The 23,522-nt window shown below is 38.7% G+C and overlaps 2 protein-coding genes across 3 annotated transcripts; one reads left to right on the forward strand and one right to left on the reverse strand.

Annotated features, from left to right (window-relative positions):
- Positions 1–298: 298 nt before the first annotated feature.
- Positions 299–6,041, reverse strand: LOC145914610 (voltage-gated delayed rectifier potassium channel KCNH5-like). The gene is made up of 13 exons (XM_083002431.1): positions 5,977–6,041; positions 5,534–5,625; positions 5,338–5,462; positions 4,965–5,078; positions 4,364–4,610; positions 3,938–4,051; positions 3,311–3,460; positions 2,758–2,957; positions 2,309–2,561; positions 1,853–2,061; positions 1,488–1,595; positions 1,127–1,200; positions 299–1,013 (listed from the first exon to the last, which is right to left on the reverse strand). The coding sequence occupies exons 1-13, from the start codon at positions 5,985–5,987 to the stop codon at positions 299–301; spliced, it is 2,412 nt and encodes an 803-aa protein (XP_082858557.1). The 5' UTR covers positions 5,988–6,041.
- A 1,122-nt stretch (positions 6,042–7,163) lies between these two features.
- Positions 7,164–23,125, forward strand: LOC145913409 (uncharacterized). Of its 2 annotated transcripts, none has more exons than XM_083001058.1 (18): positions 7,164–7,183; positions 10,020–10,151; positions 10,689–10,832; positions 11,291–11,423; positions 12,367–12,509; positions 12,733–13,257; positions 13,559–14,117; positions 14,299–14,509; positions 15,599–15,769; positions 16,195–16,334; positions 16,666–16,829; positions 17,935–17,990; positions 18,238–18,287; positions 18,776–18,931; positions 20,005–20,117; positions 20,253–20,339; positions 20,717–20,849; positions 21,102–23,125. In XM_083001058.1, exons 2-18 carry the CDS (start codon positions 10,096–10,098, stop codon positions 21,264–21,266), a joined length of 3,006 nt encoding a protein of 1,001 aa, XP_082857184.1. In that variant the 5' UTR covers positions 7,164–7,183; positions 10,020–10,095; the 3' UTR covers positions 21,267–23,125. The 2 variants fall into 2 exon arrangements, with proteins under 2 accessions (XP_082857184.1, XP_082857185.1); XM_083001059.1 differs by having other exon boundaries at positions 18,238–18,278.
- The last annotated feature ends 397 nt before the right edge of the window (positions 23,126–23,522 follow it).

The following is a 23,522-nucleotide window of genomic DNA, read 5'->3' on the forward strand; positions in this document are numbered from 1 at the left end:
ACTTTCTTTTACGTAACCGCGTGGAGGTAGTTTACTCAATCAACCAAATGGCATTTGTTCTACGATTTTTGTGTCACTTACAAAGTGATTCTTGATTAATATGAACGACCTTTACAGTTTATTGCTTAAATTGTCATCGCTTTTGATACGCTATAGCATTCAATCTTTTAAGACCTTGTTTAATCAGTTCTTATTGAAAAACATATATAAAAAGTGAAAACACATTTTTTTTTTAAATTTATTGTTTATTGCAGGAACAGTGATATATTTAGTTTGATGAATGTCAACATTTTTGTAATCACTCTGGCAAAACAAATGATTCGTCACTCACAACTCTCAAAATGTTACATAGCAACTTTTCGTTTTTCGAAATTTTGCTTTCGATTTGCAAAAGCTCGTTCGCCACATCCGTTTTAAAATCGGCGACGCAATTAAGAACGCGTTTAGTTTCGGGATGAATTCGCATTTTTTGCCAAGCTCTGCTCTCTAGTGTGAAAGAAATTTCCCCCGATTTCTGCCATTTTGAAGTTTGATCGTCGACAGGTTCATAAATGTCAGCCACAACAACTGTCTCGGGTATTAATGATCCAGTCTTAATACTGCCAGCACTTTTCCTGGTCTTTGCATTGTTGCTTTTAACGACAACCTGCTTACTTTTTGGTTGGCATGGAGCCATGTTTTCCTCACAACTTTCAACATTAAAGTCCACGTTTTTCTTCTTCACCGGTTTTCCGCACCGCTGACAACACTTCAATTTTTTGCCCGTCACCGTGCATTTCGGAACCTTGACTTTTTTCAGCGGTTTCACATCTGCAGTGGGAACTCGGTCTTGCGTTTCAGTTTCATTTACAACTGCAATGCTCTCGGCATTTGGAATTATCTTCTGGCGATCCGAATTGTTGGTTTCTTGCGTTTCGCTGGCGAAAACATCACCGAGATACAATCGTATAAAGGTGACGACGGCAATAAATTGCTTCCTAACTTTGTCCCAAATCGCACTTGAACCTGCCTTTCTGTGTAAAGTTCCATAGAAATATTAGTATATATGGAGATTGAAATATTAGTATGTAGAAATATTAGAGATAATGAATTGTATAATGTGGTATTATTAGGCAATAAGACTTACCGGTCTGTTTCCTGGGAAGTTGTTTCAACTTCTGGTGGAGTTTCTTCATCAAGGGCACGTCTTTCTTTTCGTCTCTGTACAAAACAATTAACTACGTATTATCTCAACAAACTTCTTCCCTAAATCAGTGGTTTATAAACTGTGCGTCGTTTTGTGTTTTTAACGGGTGTCGCGTTACAAAGAATAAAGATTCAGAAAAAATGAAGTCAGCCTTCTTTGGCTGAAAACTATGACACCGACGTTAATGTTTAATGAGCGGCTGTCGGGTTATCATATTAAGATATATCGTTTGAATTCCTGTAAATTTTGATTAGCTTGTTGTTTGCAAAAGTAAAAAAAAACACATTTTAGGGCTTCCAACCTGAGTTTTGCGAAGCCATTTCCTCAACCTGTTGAACTTGGTCGCTGTTTCGGGGTTCGTCTCCTCTTCTCTTCGCCACTGAACGGCCTCCACGGTTCGGAACGCAAACTGTAGAAGATCAAAGGAGATGTCGAATATCAATCATTAACAATTAAAAGTCTTGGCTCCTGTGCTCTATTGAGATGAGATATTTCCCCATGGACCAATCGTAATACTTATACAACCACCGTAGCATTTATTCGCATTATATAGTAATTATTTTCGATGGGATTAACTGAAAATCGCCGAACAAAACACAGGTCACAGTTTGACATTGGAACATCTCATATTTATTATACAGCTGAATAATTTTTATCATCACTCACAGTTTTCTGCAGATCGTAAGTTATTCGCCACTTCCTTCGAAAAGTGACGTCCATTCTTGGAAACGTTTTCATCGTGTCTAAAAGGTCTTGCGTAGTGACCTGATCAACGTCAACGTAGGTAAGAGCTCGTACACAGGCTTCACTACGTTTCGGCTCTGTGGTGTAAGTGTAAGTCTTCGGTATGTTTATTCCGAAACTGTCGCCCTTGCCTGAGAAATGTAAGTTTTTGGTGTGCATATGTACCTGAATACGTTACGGCTAAAAACATATATTACACAACGCATATATATTTGATTATTACATTTGCAAAAATTACTGCATCAGCTGGAATTCTGGTTTCGTAACACTTGAACACTTAATACTAAAGAAAGCCGGGCAATTTTCCCTTTTAGCTTAAACTTATCAACCAAACCATACAGTTTGTGAGCATATGTAGTCAATGACATTTACACTTACTTAAAATAGCCACCACAGCACCGTCGTAAGTGACTTCAATTGAACCAGAAATAATAAAAAATATTGTGTCGATCAGCTCCCCCCTGTCACACACAATGTCGCCGGGTGCAGCGTAACCGCGTTGAAACATCCTTGCCACAATGCTCCTTTCGTTTTCGTTGAGATCGCGAAAAACCTCCTGACTGCTCAACACAAACCGGTGGAGATGGACGCACACTTCTGCCCTCTTGTGTTCAGGAAGGTAGTTTAGTATCTGAGGAATAAAAGCGTTTGAAATGTAAAGGTTTCTGAAAATGAAAGCCAAAGTTATAAGTCTGCTAATAGGCATAAAAGTGAACGCTTCGAACACTATACTGCGTTCATCATGGTTGCTTATATTTACTGAATTTAATGGCGCCCCCCAGCAAGCGAGTGTATACTGTAAGTCAAAGATTTTCACGTCTACCAACCTTATCCACATTCACACCGTGCGTAGCGACCCGCGTATAGGTCATGTAGTCGCAGATGCTTTCAGTTAAGTGCTTGGGAAGTTCATGGAGTGTAGCGAAATCGCGAACCGCTTTTATGTTTTCCAGGAATTCGTGGTTGTGTGCGTTGAACTGCTGCAGGATATTTGTGACGTTTCCAAGAATAGCAGCATACAAAATTCCTTAAAGCACAACAAGTTGAATTACCCGACAACCGACCATTATGTATAACATATTGTTGACTTTTAGTGAAAAATATTTATTAAATAGTATATACATATATAGTTACGCAGCAATGTTTCATGTAGTAGCATGATTGGCAAGATAGCCCCACTGTGCAGCAGGTCCTTATTACTTGGCGATCGTTATCAATTTTCTGTTGCAACTAGCTCATCACACTTGTTAAATAAGTTTAGACGTAAAACAAGCTAAGATCGCATTGCACAGTAATATCACAGCTGCCAAACCTAAATACGACAATGAAGCACAAAGCTATTATATTTTGTGGTCATCGGATAAGCGCACAGTTTCTAACCTCCAAGAGTTAGAATAAATATACAGTAGACCTTCTCCAGCGTAGTTTCCCCAGCGTAGTTTCCAAATCCGGCCGATATCACGTTGGTCATTGCAAAGTAGAGACAAGCCGTGTAACAAACTTTGGCATTGGGACCACCTTTCAAACGTCCTGCGTATAACCAAATTGTTTCGCGTCAATTCTTTATTCTTTTTAATATATGCAGTATGAAGGTTAGGTTTCGATTGAATTATTTCACAAAAACATTTAAATTTCGACCTATATTAGGTTTAATAGTGTATTGATATAAGTGTGTACAGATCGTCTTGCCGTCATTCATTGAGAAAACTATAAATTAAAATGGGATGAAGAGCAAAAAGTTTGAGAAACCCTGCAGATGATTCCACACTGGCAATCCGATAGTTTCACCAAATTATGCTCTAACTGCACAGAGTGAAACCACTGATGGTGGAACAACTGCAGCTTATACTTTTTATATCATTATTGCCTCTACTGCGTCCACAACTTAAATTCCATCAACGTAACTTCATTTTATTTGCACAACAGTTGGGATTTCAGTACGGTTTAGTTTGGTAAACTACAGAGCAGTTAATTAAGGTTATCACTAAGAGAATATGCTTTAATGACCTTCGGAAACGTTCCAGTGGAATTCTCTTCCCAGATTTTCGCCATACGTCAGAAGCCAACTCTTCGGTGGGAGACGGACGCTGGCATTGTACTTATCGTAGTCTTCCGGTGTGACTGCAGTTTTTAAATAAAATATGCGTTCAGAATTCACTTAAAAATGCAGTTTTATTCAACATGCTTGCATTTGACCACACAGTAAGGAGTTTTATTTAATAGAAGGATTAACTAGATGTTTTCACTGAGGTTTATGTAGTAAAACTATCTTCCAGATTGGGGATTTGGCCCTTTTAACGTAAATTGTATGTTTGTATTATTTATCCAGTTACTGCAGACGCACCCATAAGTCTTGAATACCGAGAGTTTAGATAAATTCCACTGGGTTACTTCAGCGTGAGACGACAAATACATCACGTAACACCCACTTACTCTGTACGTTTTTCTGGTACCCATCTAACACCTGATAATCCTCGGGAATATTCCAAACCAATGAGCTGTTACTGAATTCGTCAAACTCATTGATATCCAAGTCTTCTGTAACCTTGTCAGTCGGCAGAAACAATCTTAACTCCTCCTCCAGTTTCGCGTACGTTAAAAGATAATCGGAAACTCCCTGAATCGATACCGCGTACCACCCGCACGCCATCCAGTGGCAGATAAGGAGAATCAGGCTAAGCTAAACGGTAAAAATCATTGGTTCAGGCTGTACGTTATACAGTGCTTTCGAGCATGCAACCAATAAAGCTTAAACACCAGAATCACAGAGATCTTGATTTGTTGAACATAAACGCCAAGACTATAGGAATCTGGTGAATATTAAGGTACTTATGCAAATATTTCAATTACTAAATTGTGTTCATCAACAGTAATTGTGTTCATCAACAATTCATCAAAAGATAATACGCAACAAGTAGGCCTACTTTGCACCTAAAGATTATATTAACGTGTGGATTTGTGCTTATCGTTGCTAGGTTGTTTTGTAGTGTTAAACTGTATCATAATAGCAAGGCGTTTCTAACATGTTACTTACCATGACGAGAAGACTCGCCCAAGCGTGTTCAAGATAGCGATCTACGTCACGAGCTATTCGAATGATGCGAAGCAATCGGAAAGCTTTCAAAGCCCCCAACAAGTGAGCCAAATCCTGCATAAATAAATTATGTTCTTTAAATATTTTGATATAGATGTTGTGTTGCGTTTAAACCACCAGATGTATATTGTAGATGCAACGTGTTGTAATTTCCATGAAACATTATATGAACCTCTCTTGTGCAAAATTTACATAAGAAGGCGCTTTTATGGAGTAGTAAAGCGCCTATTCGTGTAAATTTCATTTGCTTTATTAGGCCATCTTAAACGACATTTAATAGTTAAAATATCTGTAAATTTTATAGCACAGCCACCTTTTCCTTTACTTCGCCGATGGAAACGTTAATTGCGTCATACGGCAAGCATGCAAGAACATCGATGATGAACCACGATCTGGCGTAACGGAGGCGAATTCTGTTAAGATTCGTCACCAACGTTCCTAAAAAAGTTATTTACGCCATCATGGAAATTTTCAAACGTAACTTTCCACCAACAAATCGGACAACGTACCTTCCTGGCCAATGTAAGTTGTGTGAAAGTTCACCCCCATATCGACGAGGAAAAAGACGTCCAGTATTGAATCCACAACGAGCCACGCGGTGCTGGAATAAAAACAAACTTTGTATCAAAGCAAAACATTAGGCGCTATAAGAGCCATAAAATTCATTGAGTGGTAATCTGTGTGCCTGCTGGTGTAAAAGCTAGAGCAGTGCCACAGTCAACCGAAACAATGTGTACACCCTGTCTGCACCTCTTAAATCATTAAACATTTGTTTAATTTTGGCACACTAAACATTTTCGCATTCTTTTTCAACAATGCGTGGTTCCCAAAATACATAAAATATGAACGGTTGCCCACCATATACAGGGCACTGTAATATTGCGTTACGTCAGAAGAATGTGGCGAAATAATACCAACTTTACGTACGTCTGGAGAATCGGACCAAACTTACATCATCGCCATAAACCGGCGTCGAAACTCTATTTACGCCACTGCAAACGAATACCTGACTAAACCCACCACTGTCACTGGGCAAACAGAGCTCTAACGCATGAGCAACAACAGAGTAAACAGCATGGTAAAGTCGTTACCTCCTAGGAGTTAGTTGGAAAGCTGCCACTAGCGGTACCACCACAGCTGTGTATGTGGTAAGACTCAGTACCAGCCAGTCCCATAGCATTTTGCTGGGGGTGTAGTGAATAATCACAAATCTGCTCTTTTCTGTTGACAGATCAACGCTCTGTGTGTCGCTTTCTGAAACGTAGGACAGATGGTAACAATGCAGTTTAAACTTATTTAAATCCTGTGGTTTTCTGTACCGAGTTGTTATGGCAGTGTGATGATTTATGTTGAAGATCAGTACAGTTTACAAATGTTTTACGAAACAGGTATTGCGATGAACGTAATTTTCATCAAGAATGATGCGACTATTTTATGCAAGGACAAAATGATTTGAAAGATAACGATGAGGTGCCGCGGACATAATACTAATGTCGTTGGCACTTGGCACGAACGTCTTATACTTTTTAGAGACATTAATTGTGGCGAAAGTGAAATACACAACTATTGTTCCATAGAAACCACATTTCCTGTTCGTTGTTCGTTGGTTTGCCATTTGCGGTGAAAGCGGGCAAGCAACGGTGCCTGTTTTAACGACGCGCATCGCACCATTGCACTCGAAAACAATTTCCTATTCATCTGTACGGGACGCGCAGTGCGTTATGGGCGTGGGAAGGGAAAATATGGCTGTCCAAAGTATCTGGCTTTGAGATAAAATCGCGCTCAGTCGCCGTTTGCAGTGCCTTGTAATGTCGACGCGTTTGTGTTCGATTTAGAAAGCAGCGCCGCAGCCCCAACTAGGGCCAGCAGTACTGTGGTGCCTGACGTAACAAAAGGCGCGCGGCGCTCACAAAGACAAAGCAAATAGAACGCTTTGAAAGTTTGTCGTTACGACTCGCCTTCCGAAACTAACAAAAGACTGCAGGGTCAACCAGCGCCCGTTCCCATTTGCGCCTGCGAATAGTTAAGCCTTCTAGCCCGCGGTTGGAGGGCAACAGCTCACCAACTGCGTGACGTAAGGGACTGTAGTGTTTACTGGGCTCAGTGGAAAGCGGTTGTTCACCGTAGCGTCGATGGCACTCGGGTGGACATGCGAACAGGTCAGTAGGAAGGCTGTGTGTAGTTGCTTTACATTCTATATCGACTGTTCTAGATCCGAAACGATATGTTCTGTTGTTTATGTTATTACGAAGATACGAAATTTGGAAGTTTAAAGTTTGTAAACAACTTTAAAAAATTTTGATCAGCCAGAACACTTTTTGACCGATTTCATTTCACGTAAAAGAGAATGACGAATGTAAGATTAAAACGTCGTTTGTCGATAATAGGGGAACAAATAGGGTAAGACAAATTTTAACCAAGGAGCGTGTAGCTCCAATCTTGATTTAAGAACATGGATGAAACGTCACTGCTTAGCAAACTAACGATTACGTCAGCGCAAGACAACGCGTTTGGAATGTTCGTCACGGTCGAGTTGCTGCAGACACAGTTGCGAACAACAGCATTGGTGTAATCCGTTTTGATTGCCGCGGGTACGTCGAGCAACCTTGAGCGTATCGCAAGTTGTCCCATATTATTCTACCAGCCTTGGCCTAGGCTGCGTGAGGACTTAACACAACACTAATTACGCGGCATGCTGAACAGGCTAGCTCCACGGCCCTGAGCACGCAGCGATTTGCCGACGATGGTGCTTGTAAGGCCCTCTCATGCCAATCGAAGTTTCCCAACGAAACGAGGACAACGAGTAAATGTGGGGTTAGCGCATTTTTCTTTAATGAGTGTTGGCAACGTGTTTTGGGCCTCCATTGTCTGCTGCTTGTTTTTTTGTTCTTGTTTTTCAACGATTTGACTGAACAGTGCAAGCAGATCGTATTTTTCAAGCAACCATTCAGTTAAGCAAGATTTCGAAAGAAAATCTGCAGAAATTTATACATTTAAGGAACCAAATTCAAGTTGCTATACAGTTATATAGAATGTATAGTTTTCCCTGTGACCGCTACGTGTGACTTTAAGCACTTCCACAAACTCTAGTCGTGAGCCTGCGGTGCGCTGTACGCGACCTGGAATATCCATAAATGGTTATGCGCCAGGGCTTACAGGTACGACATATAAGCGCGCCCTAAACGTTTTGCCTTTGTGTCAACAAGTTAGCGCGGCATAGATCGCAAGGAAGCATGGAAGAATAGAGAGTGGCATTCCCGGAATTCTAGCCGGAGGGGTTGGTTTCTTTACAAAATGGCTATGTTTTGATAAACGGAGACGTCGTACTTGTTATGTTAGAGAACAAAACGACTTTTTGCCTTTATCGACATAAGTAAAGGTCAAGTTCGTTTTTACCGCTGTTTTATTGTGTTAGGTTTGCATTAGTTTGTTTAATGTCGTTGTTCATAATAAGTTTTCGTTGTTGGACAGAAATTGCTACAGATTCTTAGCACGAGTGTCTGTCCGAAATACGATTATTTGGTTGTTTGTACCTCGCAATAAGCCCTAATTTCGACGTGTTTTCCTCCTATCAAAATCGTCTTCAGAGGCGATTACGTCACTCACCGCTAAGCAGAAAAAGAAAAAAAATGCTTTAAAAACTTGCCTTGTACATCTGGCTTAGGTTTGTTAAAAGTTCCCAATAGATTGTTGAGCTTTTGGGCTCCTTCCTCAAAATCTGGGTCTGGAGTTACACTGCTTGATGCTTCTTGGTAACCTTGCCCATTACTATCCGAAGTCATTATTACGGGCTACCTTCTAGAGTCAAGTTCGCGATGTTTCGAATGAACAGGTCAACGGTACAAAGCTTTGTGGGACAACTTTAATGGCAATGAAAAATATCGTGCAAGTTACACGCGAAAAAATAATCTTGGAAACATATGCTGTTTCAACAAGTCGGTGATTGTATTGTTTGAACAAACTTACGGGCAAATCGGATTTTCACGTTTCTTTTGTTACGTCATTAGTGTAGCGCGGTATGAGTGGTCAATCGTTGAAATTAATCCTCCTGTCCGAGTATTTTCACATTACCCAATAGCACGTACTGTGTTGAGTGTAGTGAAGTGTGTGCTAATTCCAAGGTTCTTACTGGTACAATGTTGAATGTTACAGTTATTTTGAATCTCTAGCGAAAAACACACGTTTCGCGTGCTTAGCATGATTTTATGTATGTTTTGTTGTCTGATGGTAGGTTGTGGTAAATTAAAAATGGTAAGCTAAGAAGATGTTTAAATACATCAAAATGTTTGTTAGTTTGTGCTACAAACTAGCTTACCGTTATAATAGTGTAACATTGTCCCATTCGTACAACGAACGATGAAGTAGAATGAAGAAACAATGTAATTTTTTGCAGCGTTCAACGCCAAACGCAATCTTAAAATTCCCGACTAAGCTTCAAGAAAAAAGTTGTCATGCACGACTGGCTTTGACAGAAAGCTTTTATTGCAGACCAGTAACGATTAAGATTTGTTTCCAAAAAGCGTTGAGCAGATGAAACTGTTTGTCTTGTTCCTTTTTGTTGTTTTGAACAACCCATATCATTGTTTTTCCCACTTTTTCCCGGGATGTTTTGGCCTGAATGTAATTTAAACCCGCGTTGCTACGCTCGAGTGCTTTGGATAAAGTGGCAAGTTCACATTCCTTCGCTAGGAACGAAAACAAACAGTTTCAATGCTTCAAGCTACTCACGTTTGTTGTTGCAGAACGTAAAGGAAAAGGGAAACAATAACATAGAATGAATTTAGAGGCAGTTAACTGTCTTTAAAAAACTTTACTTGTGACTAAGTGACATGAAACGCATCTACGCGACTACACTATGATGCAAGTTTTGATTGCTGACAATATACCAAAAACGTAGATTCACACTGTGTTGTGTGTACAGTGCTAGAAAGCAGCATTAAGTAGTCATGTTTAACTGTGATTGAATAACAAGTATGTTTCAATTTTGCATTTCAGTGAAACTATGGTTTTTCATTAGTTGAATTGCAAAATTATTTGCATTTGTACATAAACACGGGGAATATAATTGACTATGGAGACATCAGACCATTCCAGAGACTCAAGTTATGATGGCACTGATCCCAACAGGTAAATTTTGATACATACAAGCTGAGAATTATAGACTTCGATAATGTAAAGTCTCATTAAGTTTAAACCAACTGTGAAGATCAACAAATTTGTGTAGATAAATGTTTGCTTTTTTCTATTTTTATATGCAGTAGTTCTGAGTATAAAGAGACTGGCCCATATTGCTATTAACACTGTCATGTTTAAAAGAAGACGTTTCGACAAAAATTATGCCATCATCAGTTTGAATAACATGATTGGTGTAGCTCCATCAACATGACAGTGTTAATAGCAATATGGGCCAGTCTCTTTATACTCAGAATTATGAGAAAACCCGTGAGTTGTGTTCCTATATATGCAGTAAGTTTTCAAAGGCTAAAAAAAGGTTTATAGTTTGCAAATGCCATGGGAAAAAGACTTGGTAAAATTTGCTTATTGTAGTGCAGTGCATGCATAGTGTCAGTGGGCCTCCCTTCTCACCTAATTAACACATATGCTAATGAGAAACATGTCAGTCACCTCATTGCCACAGCCAAGGTTTTGTGTTTCCATGTTCAGACATAGGGAATGCGATGACATGATGGTGCGACGTACGACAGGCCACATGCCTGCGGCACTGCGGAAAAAGAAACAGGATGATTACAAAAAGTTCATAACCCCTACTGGAAGTGATCCGATGGCTTATTTAAAACAACACATGAGGTGTGTGATTAAGTCCATATCTTTTTTTTTTTATTATTTTTAAAAAGTGACCCGATGGCTTAATTTTTTTTAAATGAAGTTTTTTTGATAGTTTTGTAGCTGGTAAAGCTGTTATAGCAGAAAGCAATAGATTTTAAGAGGTAACATTTTGGTATTCCAAAGTATATGTAGTTGTTTGTATAAACTATAATTTGTTTTGGCTATATACATCATTGTCTTGTATGCATCATTGTCTTGTAAAAAAATGCACCATACTATGTCAGACAGTATGGCTTGTAATAAATAATAAATGTGGAGTTTTTCAAATGGCTGGCAGACTTTACATACTATGCAGCCCATGTTATTCTGAACCCACCGGTGCCTACAATATTTCTAAGTTGTTTTGCTGGAACAATTTATAATAGCATTTGGTGTTTGTGATGATAGATAATAATTTAACAACACCTAAAAATACGTAGAAGCAAAAGTATGAGTGATTTGGAAGTTGAGAAAAAGGAAAAGGACATAGAAAGAGATCAAAGGAACATCCGCTATGAAGAAATTCAGCATGTCAAAGAACAGCTAAAAGAAGAAGAGGAAGTTTGGACTTCAGTAAGAACTATTAATACATGATTAATATTTTTCTTACTTTTCACATGGGGTTTTGTGAAATTCATATTATAGCTTTGTGATGATATGTTCATATGATTTTGGGGTTGGAATTCATTTTTGAGTAAAAAGTTGGGTTGTGTTTAACAATAACCTAGGTTTATGTGTTTAATGTCCTTGCAATTGTTCTGGAATTTGTGAACAATTTTGCTTTTGTTGTAGTAGTTTATGTTGCAAAATATTCAGAATCATTGCAGCCATTTATTCCCCACTGGCCTTTTAACCTCTCGCCATTATATGTCATAAACAAAAATAAATACCCAAGTCATTGTTTCCTTATGGCTGGTTTCACCATTTGGTGAGCTCCATTTAAACACTGTTATTTTGTCCTGGCTAGTATAACCACAATTAAACATATATACAACAATGCAGCTATTAGCCTATAAATAGTTTTATGCCACTGGACAATATCCCTTGGGAGTGAATGAATTGCATAGACTTCATTTTTGATTGACAGAACTCACAGCCCAGGCAGCAGGTGAAACAGGTGTATAACAGTTACTGTGTCATTGTACACTTTACCGTTTATGGCCCCTATAATAGCAGCCGTATAATGCCCCAGGGTGGTTCACGACTCTACAAAGCTCTATGTCTATACCACAGTGGTTCCACAGTTGTCATTTATCTGTAGGCTGATCATGTTCTTAGAGAAGTTCCTTATAAGTAAAAGTAACGATATCTCTGGCAAACAGTAGAAATAGGTATTTGCTTGTGTGCTTGGTACACATGTAAAACATTGTACAGTGTCTCATCATTGGCCAGTAATGTTTGCCAACTTGTCATCTGAGTTGCAGTTTCAAATGGCCACATCAATGATTTATGTCATTTTGAGTTGAACGTTCACTCTATTCGCAATCAGGCTGTTATCTGTTGTGTGTGCATTTAGAAATTACAAAACTGGAAAACTAGAAGGCGTAGTGCCACATTTGATGCTTGGAAACGCAAAGAAGACAGAGAAACCTTAGAGCATCAACAGCATCAACTTGCAACGAGAAAACCAAAGACTTACAAGGAAATGGTGGAAGACAAGTAAGTTATATGCTATTATAACAATAAGCTGTTTTTTTTTTCTGCTAATGTAGTTTTGTTTATTGACAAACATGATCATTATAATGATGTTTTTCCCAACGACTATTTCATGACAAAACGTCAATAATCTTTGTAACATTAGTAGATAATTAAATTCTCGAAACAATTTTTAAACAATATCGTTCTGAAATTATGTCTGTTAGTTTGTTTTTTTTAATTCCAGGAAACGTCGGGAAATGGATTTGTTCGATGAAGACGACCCGTTCAATCCAGGTCTGCCCAAGAAGCAGTCAACATATCAGACAACAAACACTAAAAAGAAGATGCCTTATCGAGGAGCAATCTCAGTTCCAAGCCTTCGTCGTGAGAGTAGTAGCAGCAGTTCCTCAGATGAATCAGAAAAAGTTACCGCACCAAAAGAAAAACCCAATGTTGTTCAACCTGTGCGTTACACTTCGAAAGTCACTGCGGTAATTAATCACGTCCCAGCTAAAAGCAAAGAGGAACGCAAAGATAAGTCACTGAGTCCAGTGACAGCCAAAGTATCACCTCGGAGCTATTCACAAGTTAAAGCACCCCAGCCAAAGCAGACACCAGCGTATAACCAGTCGGTCAATCCACAGCGTACCACCACTACTTCAACTTTCTCGCGGCCTCGAAGCCAATCACCCCCCTCCAATTCATCAAGTTATTCATCACAGGCTTCAGTGGTTGTAAGGCGGCCAAATGCTGCAGCCAACCGAAACAAGTAAGTGACATTTTAGAATAAAAACCTAAAAAATACGAAGTGAATCCATGTACAACAGCTTGATGTATGGTAGACCAAAATCAGCTGCAAAAGATGATTATGTTGTTGGCGATTTGATTTGGAAGTGAAACTTTTAAATAGATAATTTTATTTTGCAATTTGGTCAAAATGTATAAAATTCATACTATTATTGTATCTGTATGTGTTTGCATTAGCAATGGTATATGTAAATTTGCAGCATTGTTACATCTGGTAAAAAAAAAACAGAATGAGTTTAGAAAAATTAACCTATTTTCAACAGGCCTCGACCCAAATCTGATTGGATATCTGATTCGAAGACTGACCGCTCTCAAACATTACCCAGAAACTACCAGAATTTTGCAGCCCCTAAACCCTACCAGGCACCAACTGCCAGCAAGTTTCAACAGATCCGTAGAACAGCATTCGCAAATAAGAGAAATATGTGGGAAAACATGGCCCAGGAAAAGAAGGAACCCACTGCTCGACCCTCTCCACAGCACCTCTCTGCTCTTCTAAAACATGACAACCCTCAAGGAGATGACTCAGTGTTTACCAGACAATCCACATACTCCCACAGTGATCACAGCATGTCAGCGTCTCAAGACAGTTCGTCGTCGTTGGAGCTAAGTCCTAGACAGGACACACAGCAACAAGCTCCCTCTTGGCAAGTTGAACAGAAGCAAAACAACAACAGAAATACAACTACGGCAAGTTGGTCAAAGTCGGCAACTCTACCTAATCAGGGCAGGTCATATGCGCCTGTTTCACCACCTGTGCAAGTCAAGACAGTGGAGCCTGTACACCATGAACCAATCACAAATGGACATAAAATTGAAAAGGTTGGTATATTTTAAAGAATTAGAACCAGTTGTTGTCATTTGTTACACGTTTGTGTAAAGGCTAGACATTAAAAATGGCCAATTCTCTGAATGGTCATTATTAAAATTCGCTTTGTGTGTTGCCTAAAAATTAATTTACGAAAGCGATAATCTTATAAAAGTCCAAATATTTACTTTGCAGCCGCAGTCACATGACCCAGCTCCAACCTTTACCGTTCAGCCAGTGAAGCAAAAGTCAGTTTCCCCACGGGTGAATGCCAACTCCACTGACCCTCTGTTTGACGACATGAAAATTTGCATCAACCAGCGTCCGAGAAGTGAGAAGGGATTTGGTTTCACTGTTCGTGGAGGAGATGACGGGAAGCCAGTCATTGTGAACACCGTCAGTCCAGGTGTGAAAAGTTACTTTTGCAGAATATGCAAATAAATGGTATGTTATCGAGAACAAGGTCATCAGTTTGGAACAGACAAATAAACCTTATTTGAAGCTTATTTGGTTTTGTTATTTTGTTTTACCAATATTTATATTTTTTCAGATTTTTTTAGTGGTTTAATGTATCTACCATTTGAGGTTTTGTAAAGTTTTGCACAAATACCAAGTATTGCTAATGACATTTTTTGCATTTTGTATATTAAGGGTTATTTGTTTTGGGCATATTTTAACTTCAAATATAATATGCTGGTTTGTTAGAGTTACCTTTTCTCTCAGCATACTAAAGCTTTAAAAGGCCCAAGAAAGCTTAAATCGAAACTTGCCTACACTATTATAGCTGCCGTATGTCGTGTAAGTTGCCCTAATGCGCCGCCTACCACTTTACAAATATTTGTCTTCACCCTTTGCGAACAAATGCAAACAAAACTTGCTTTAAGCAGCGATTCTACCCAGCCCAAGTAAAATATGCATCATGTAGAGCACACACGGAATTTTGAAACTACAATTGGACTGTTCCATTTAACTCCCTTAGAAAGGAAATATTAGTGGCTTGTGGATTCAAGCCTAAACTCATTTGTGGTCATACTTAATACAAAGGTTTCTGAGGTTTTATGGGCCTGCTTGTTGGTGTGTGTACTTAGTCATGTGAGCCCTGCTATTCATGATTGAGCTCTAGGATTAACGACACCCTCCTTGTTCAAGCCTGTGGTAATCCTTCTGTGTTGTGCAATGGTATACACTTGGATTGAATTGATGACATATTACCCCACATTTAGTTTGTGACATGGCTATTTTATTATATACAACTTGGCAATTTTTTCCATTAAAAAGTGTTGTTCAACTTGTTGAATCATTAGACTTGGTGAATACATTTATCACAAATCATCTTGCTGCACATTATTTATAACAAAGTTGTGTTTTAATTCAGTGTTTGCTAACATGTCTGCATATACTGTAAGCTGTTTGAGAACACCCTTTTTTATTTTTAGGATTTATTTTTCTTAAACACGTTTTGCAATCAATCTTAAGTAATTTTCATGTTTTTCAGGTGGTGCTGCTGATATTTGTCAACTGTGCGTTGGAGATGAAATTCTTGCCATCAACGATGTTCGATTAGATTCAACACTGACACAGGATGGAATCGTGCAACTGATTGTTGATAGCGTTATCACAGGGAATCTTTCCCTTGACATTCGAAGATATGGAAAAGCTAAAAAGAGTATGTTTGTGAAATTATAATTAAATATAAGTAGATTAAACTATCAAGGTGCTTAATGTATCATAGTGCAGCAGGTATCTGGATTTAAAAACTGTAATAAATGATAGAAAATATTTGTGGTTTTAATCTTGCCGTACCAATTGTGCCTCAAATATCATATGCTGAATAGAGAATGTTGTTTGATAGTCCCCACTCCCCATTATGTGAATAATAGGCAGAAAAATGTTTCAGCATTGTATAGTTTTCTTTTAAACCGAAGATCATCTGATTAGGCATCAAAATATTTGGAATATGAAACCTAACAGCATGCGAGCATTCTGTCTGCTAAGTCTGACTACTGGGATTTTTTCCCAAAACACAATGCTGTCCTTTGTAGCATCACAAAACTTCTGCAGCAAAGTTTAAATGCTTTCTTTTGTTGATAGCAAACCCCCTTCGCCTCAGCGGAACAAAGGTTGTCATGACGCCACGAGGTTTCGTTCAGGTGCGTTCAGACAAGGGCAAGACCCAGGTTGTTACCACAAAAATGGTGAACGGCAACTCAGGAGACTCCAACAATGAGAAGGTACGATTTGTAATCCCTACATTGACTTTTCTTTCCTTTTGTGATGCTTCATGCTACAATAGCTGACTTTGGGGTTGTTTTAATAGTGTTCCTTGTTGTAGGAAAGACTTTTTTGCTTCCCAGAAATTTTGACAACAACAAATCAGGCTATCATTTTTATTTGAATGAAAAACAATATCTTTACCATGGTCCATGTGTAAATTTTGCACAAATTTTAATGCAACTGCAGGGACAACTTAGCTAGTGCTTACTATTTTATTCCTATTCTTACACTGTTCAATGTGTGTACCTCCAGTTGATTTCCAGTCAAAAAAATCCGTTCTCTGCACAGGAAAACCACTTACCCGAAATGCATGACGATCTTCCCCCACCCCCTGATGACCTTTTGACCCCCACCCCAGTAGCGGAGGTGCTCCCGCAAAAGCAGTCCGCTGTCAGTCGGCTCTCACCCAAGCAGCCTTACCCAAAAGCAAGCACCCTGCCTTCGAGTTATAGGTTAGTGGGCATGTTCACCCTAAGCAAAATGCACGATATCCAAGAACCTCAGAGGCAGCAATGTTTGAATTAGAAATATCTTTACATAAAGCTTGGTGAGGAATTAATGTACTATTCTTTTGTGTGTGTTTTATTGTGCCACAGTGGCACTTGTGAACAAATGTGTATAAAAACCTAGACATTGTTTCTGCAACATTGAAATGTCTGTAATGTTTGTTACACCACAGTATGTTGGATTGCGTTTCAAGGTTTAGGATTACACCGGATTGTATTGTGTTGCTTCGCAATCCATTCAACTTTCATGGTGGATCAAATTACTTTAATTAATTATTTATTAATTATGCCATGGTCCTTGGTGAAAATCCAGGTGGCATCAATGGGATATTTTATGTTTATAGAGAATGTTGAAAAGTACAAAATTTTGTTATCCCGAAATTTATTTGAAGCAAATTGTGAACGTGGTAATTTTATGGACTACAGCATAAACCTTGTTGCACCAGACTGGAGGATGCCAAATTTGGTTATACAATAATATGGGAAATTTTATTAATAGTTGAAAAGGTGTAGATTTCTGGTTAATTTATGGGTAACATGATGCAAGCAAGAAAATACCTTTCTCATCCCATGGAAATCCAGGAAATTTAGCAGCATTTACGCTTGTACCATGATTCAGTGCTTGGGATTTTCCAGTAATTAGTTTACACCGGGTTTATCTTCAACCAAATCACTGTCCATTAAATAGTAGATTATTATTTCTTACATATATGATTGTGCTCAATGCTTATTCGGAACAATGATGATTTTAGTCACTGGTTCTCAACCTTTTTGCCCTTGCGTAATTTTTTTCAAATTTAAGCCAGGGTTTGCCTGTATGAAGGAAATGCTCTCAAAAAGCCTAATGGTCTAACCTTAAAGTGCAGACATCATCTGCCACTTAAGCACATTAATTATTTACAAACAGCTGTCCTACATTCTGGGCCAAATATCCTGCTCCACAGACACATTGAATTTAACATTGGGTATAAATTATTTGGCCTTCATGTGATTAAATTGTTTGCATTGTGTTAATTAATGCAACCCAAAGATGTTATTTTTTGTGTTTTAGGAATGCCAATCCATTGACAGACTTGATCCAAGCTGCTAAACAACCGACCGATCAAGGTGGGTACAAATGCATGTGAAATATTTATCAGGCAAAATACAATTTTTATTGTAATAACAAACATTGACTGCTAGGTATATTTAAATTCAAAATTCCTTTCATAAAATAAGTTTATTTTTAATTGGAAATAGTGTATATACATTAGATTATTGTCAATGGTTATTCTCACACAGTGATGTACCAACATTCTATAAAAAAATTATTTAACTGTTCTTATATTTTTTGTAATGATGACTCTGTATTCAGGTGACACAAGAGCCAGCAAGACATGGGCGCCCAACACACATGTACGTCAGGTATGCAGGATTAGCGTATACTGTATAAACACATAGGCTGTAGTTTGCTGCTTCAGGCTGTTTTTATGGGAAGATGCTTGTATGTGCTCAACGAAATTAAACGTCCAAAGCACAACAAACAATAATTATGTGTGTCGTATTCTGTCAAGGCATGTATACTTGAACTGTAGTTTTGTGTAGTTGTGCTGAAGATTGCACTGACTATTCCAAATACACTAATTATGTATCTATATCTGTAGATTTTGAACAATGCAATTTAGCCAAAAACCTATTGAAAGTTGGTGATTTTTGGCAAATTACACATAATTTAATAACCCCAAAACACGGTTATACTGATATTAACGCACAAAAGAAAAACATATAACGCTGTCAGACAAATGTCAAAGAACAAACATATATTTTTAGTTTTACGAGGACCATTAGTCAAAAAAAATGTCACATTGCCTGAAAAAAGTTTAAAGAAAAAACATGTTTCTTGAAATTCACAGGGACGCTTTAGTTCGTATGACGATGAAGAAGTCAGTGACGAAGATGAAGTGGATGATTACGACGTCAAGCAAGCTCAATATGAACTTGATGTGGAAGAATCATATATTCAGGCCGAACGGCAGCGTTTTGATCGTGACAACACCCTCAGAAAACAGGTAAATATAAATAAGCTGGTGAGTTTATCAACACAGCTTGGAGCTGACGACATCCTTGTCATCTAAATAGCCAGACAAAGACTTTTTAGGCAAATTGAACGTCAATTTCTTTGACTGGTTTTTGTGTCAGTCACATTTATCTGCTGATTCAGTGCTGGTCCATTGGTTTCCTTTGTCATTTAGTCGTTGTTGTAACACAAAACCACATTTCAACAGGTGGGACTACCTTAGAAATGCGTTGCACATCTCGGTGTTTATAACCTGGTAGCGGTGAAACCTTCCTGTACTTGGAGTTTTAATCCATTAACTACAGAGAAATATATTTGTACGACATTGCAAAAAAGTTTTTATTGTTAAAAGGGCAAATTATTATTTACACTAAACCCAGCAAACAATTTTGAATTTAGTTTAAATGCAGTGTTGTAGTTCACAAAATTTACTGTATAATTTCTGGTTATACACACACAGTTATGTATTATATTACCAGTTCACAGCCTAGCGGCATCCTGTACAACAGCCTGTAGCATTATGACATAATCCCAGATTAAACCTGTTTAGCAGGCATTTGCCCATGGAGGTAAATCACTTGAAGGAATTTTTAATATGTCTCACTACTGCTATGATGTCATCAAGCAGATTAAACGTTTAATAAGAAAACTGAGTTTTTGTAAGTTGATACTGGTTAAAAGTTTTAATCGTTTATGTGAAAAAAAACGTTTTACCACTGTTAGTAAAGATCATATGTTGAATTTTGCATAAATCAAAATCTTGTAATAAGCACAAAGCTTCACTCAATTTGTGTTTTTTGCTGCGGGCGCCATGAGCATTGTAATGTTGTTATCACTACTTTTCATGTTGGTGTAAGTAGTGCAAACTTATGAAAGACAACAGTAAAGTTAGTATCTCACTCATTTAAAGTTAAAACATTATGCAATGCATGTGCAACATGTGTTCACAACTAAAAAATACAAAATATGCTCGTAACCAGTAAACTTGCTTCCACCAGCATTTAGCACCACACTAAATCACTTCGCCAACAAGTGGTGTTTTGTGACACACAGAAATGTTTTTAGCTCCTGGAGGAACAGAGAAGTTTGGAGGAGAGGGAAGCCAGGAGGGAAGAGGAGAAACGGAAGAGGAATGAAGAAGCTCGCTTGGAGGAGATGAAATTGGAAGAAGAATTAAAGTAGGACAAAATATATGTTAGGATTCAACTTGTGTTTGTTAGCATCAATAGAACACATATTCACATCAATTACATCTAAGTTGGTTCGTTCCATGTTTCTGCTGATACAATTACCTTCATACACTTTTATTGCAGGAGAATTGAGATTTTGAAGCACCAGCAACAGAAGAAACGCGAAGAAGAACGCCGTCGTCTTCTTGAAGAACAAACCATGCCATCCGGGTAAATCTTGTGTTTACATTACATTTTTTAAAAAAAGCTTGATATGTCGGGTGTTTTTTTATGTCTGTATCAACATAAACAGCATGCATAAAGGAACGTGCTTCGCTTTGATTAAGCAGACTGCAGTTTTTGTTCCCTGTAAGTTTTGACAAGCGCCCAAAAGTAAAAAGATGTTAATACAGGCTGGTCGTTTATGAACTGTAATGACAAAAGCATTTGGCAAAAAATAAATATATGACCAAGAAGTTCAGAAAAACACATTTTGGGGAGAGAAATGTGGATATAGATAAAACCTATGTGCAAAAAAAGCCATAATAACATTGGCAAGCTGCAGATAAAACCTCATTCACAACCTAACCGTATAACCTATTTTACAGACTCCACATCAAAACAGCCACCAAGAACCAAAGTGGAGGAATCAGTCACTGGCTCATCGAGGAAGCAGAAAGATCCCGGCAAGCAGAGGAGGAGGGAAGAAGAAGAGTTGCAGCTCTTGATTACAAGAAAGCGGTGAGCAGTGAAGTCTGGATTTTTTTCGGTTTAAATTATTATTTTGGTGTCACAGCCAGGCATATCTTAATTCAAAGAATCTGTCCTTCTAGCATGAAATGGTTATAAAAGCAGGTTGAACATGTTTTGGCCTGCAAATAAATCATCTGCTTTAAATAAGGTTTTTCAGCTTTTGATATATCCAGTGACTTGTTTTGTTCCGCAAAAATCCGAATTTCGCACACAACAATGAACCTCAACATTATTTGACAGGCACCGGGTAGCGCCGCCTTGCCGGACCATGTGATCCAGCACCTGTCCAAGCGGAACGGGCCGGGCCATTCGTCACAGCGTAACTCCCAAGCCAGCAACTCCCAGTTGCCCGATACACTCACGCACATGTGGAACGACCCAAACACGCAAGCCACGCTTCTGTAAATAATGACAAGCTCATGTGAGAACAGCTACGAGCTTTCACGTCGTCGTTGGCCCGGCTCTGGGCACTTTTGTTCCGCCAGGGGGCGCTGTCCAAAGTTTTTTTGTATGTTTTTGTGTGCGTTGTAATAGTGTTATGACTCTTTTTCTTCTCTGGCGTTTTTATTTCCGCCTTTCGGGAGTTTGAATGCTCCCGCAGGGGTACGCACTGCACCCGCTTGATTTTAAAGATGACTCGCAATCGACGTTGCTGTGCTTGTAACCCCGTGGACTACGTTAATGTTGCAAGGGTGGTATAAGCTCAGTTATATCGTAATGTTAACAAAAATCCTAAACCCTTTTTTCAACCAGTTTGGCGACCGTTGCGTTGTATTGTTGCTTTGTGAATATGGAGCTGATTTTTTTCCGGCGATAAACCGCTCACTGCTTGACTCGTCAGCGCCACCGCGTGGTAAATCGCCCTTTTATTCAATTTTGCGTGCAGACACCAGCAATTGACTCGCTATTAGCGCTTTTCTTGTACAGAGATGCATAGTATGGCTGTAACTTTTTTACTTTTTTCTGTAGTCGCTTTTCTTAGCTTTCCATTGCACAACCAGCAAAATTAGGTACGGTAACAAAAATGCGCGATAAGGTACGGCAGCAAACTAACATCCCCACTGTTCTTAAAAGCTCAAGCAAAAATCGGTACTAAATAAAAAAAAAGTTTGTTAATTTCTTTGGTGCTCTGTAGACTAAAAAAAATATCCCCGTAATTTTGTTTCCGAGAAGTTCACATCGGTGTGACGCAACAAAGCACATTGTGACGTCATAATGGTAACGTTTCCCCTCCCCCTGTGTGCTTTTACATCGACAGGGGTGTTGTATTACGCGCTTACGCAAACTCACTCTTAACTTCATTGTGATTTGTTCATTGCTTTTAGCTGCAAAATGCGGTCGCTATTTGTTAAAATAACGGTATAATCTATGTGTGTACGTGCGCGACTTTTCAAAATGCTTTTTCCTGTTGTCGAAGTACTTTCCGGTTTATCCAGAATGCAGTTCCATCAGAACGAACTACAACAGTTTTATTCGTTCACGCATATGCCGTTACAATATTTCTATATGCGGGGGAAGGTTTTGGAGCTGAATTGCTTTGGCACGGATTTGACATCCATCATTGAGGAACTACACACCCTTACCTTGGCTTGCGTTTTATTCACAAATCTTCGCATCCTAAAGCTACCGTCAGATAGATACGGGTTGCCTCACTGTCATATGTGTGATGTGGTTAAAAAACACACGGCAAGGAGCTTTTCTAACCCGTATTCACGTTACCCGCTGTTTGTGTACGGCCCCAGAAAATTGTTTTGTTATGACGCAAATTGTTTTAGTTTTTGATCGAAAATCGTTCTGGCGGTTGCGTGTTGTAAAAATTCCGCTGTAATCCTGATTTGTACCCCTAAATCTATAGAAAACTAACACTATTTTTATTTATTAAAGTTTTAACGGTGCCTCATACAGTATTACCATTCGGCCTTAACTAACCGTGGAACTTATCTGGCCCTTTTACATCTAATTTCAAACTTCAACCATTTGGCTTTCGTCTACTGAACGAAGAAAACTAACCACCTTTACAAGGTGCTTTTAATTTAAAACTTGTACCCGCTTTGTAATGCTTCGCCTGAACTTAGCAACCGCATTGCTTGTGTATTGAAAGCGCCAAAAGCTGTACAACTGAGCCACGTGCTGTAGAGGTCATTTGCTCACAATCGTCTCCGTTGTTTTCTCTGCCCCGTGTTCGTTTCTCCCCTCGTAGTGTTTAGATGCGCGTTTCTCTGTAGCAGATATCGGTCGTTTAAATAAACTACAGCTGCATTTTGTGTTTACGTGTCTTCAATTTCAAAATTTAACAAAGAATTTGAAGAATTTATTTTAATTTTGAAAGAGGTGTGCCGCGTAATTGTAATTTAGTAGTCGCAGCAAGTTGAGCTAGGTTTCTGCATCGCAGCCTAATTTTAAGTGGGGATTTAAACCGAGCTTAAAGTTAATCGGGGTTTCTGCATACCTCCCTAAGTCAATCCAGTGCCCCTCACGAAGCAGGCGCAATTTATTTCCACGTGAAACACTTGTTACTAGTCACGTAAAAGTATTCTTGTGACGAAACCAAAACTAATAAGTTAACAAGTTACGCCATGCATATTTGTGGTAAAACGTAAATAATTTGCTTCAGATGGGGTTTCTCGAAACTCTCTTTGACTTGTTGATGTGTTTGTGTTC

This window comes from Ascidia mentula, chromosome 9, assembly GCF_947561715.1.
Source record: "Ascidia mentula chromosome 9, kaAscMent1.1, whole genome shotgun sequence".
Classification (NCBI taxonomy): Eukaryota; Metazoa; Chordata; class Ascidiacea; order Phlebobranchia; family Ascidiidae; genus Ascidia; species Ascidia mentula.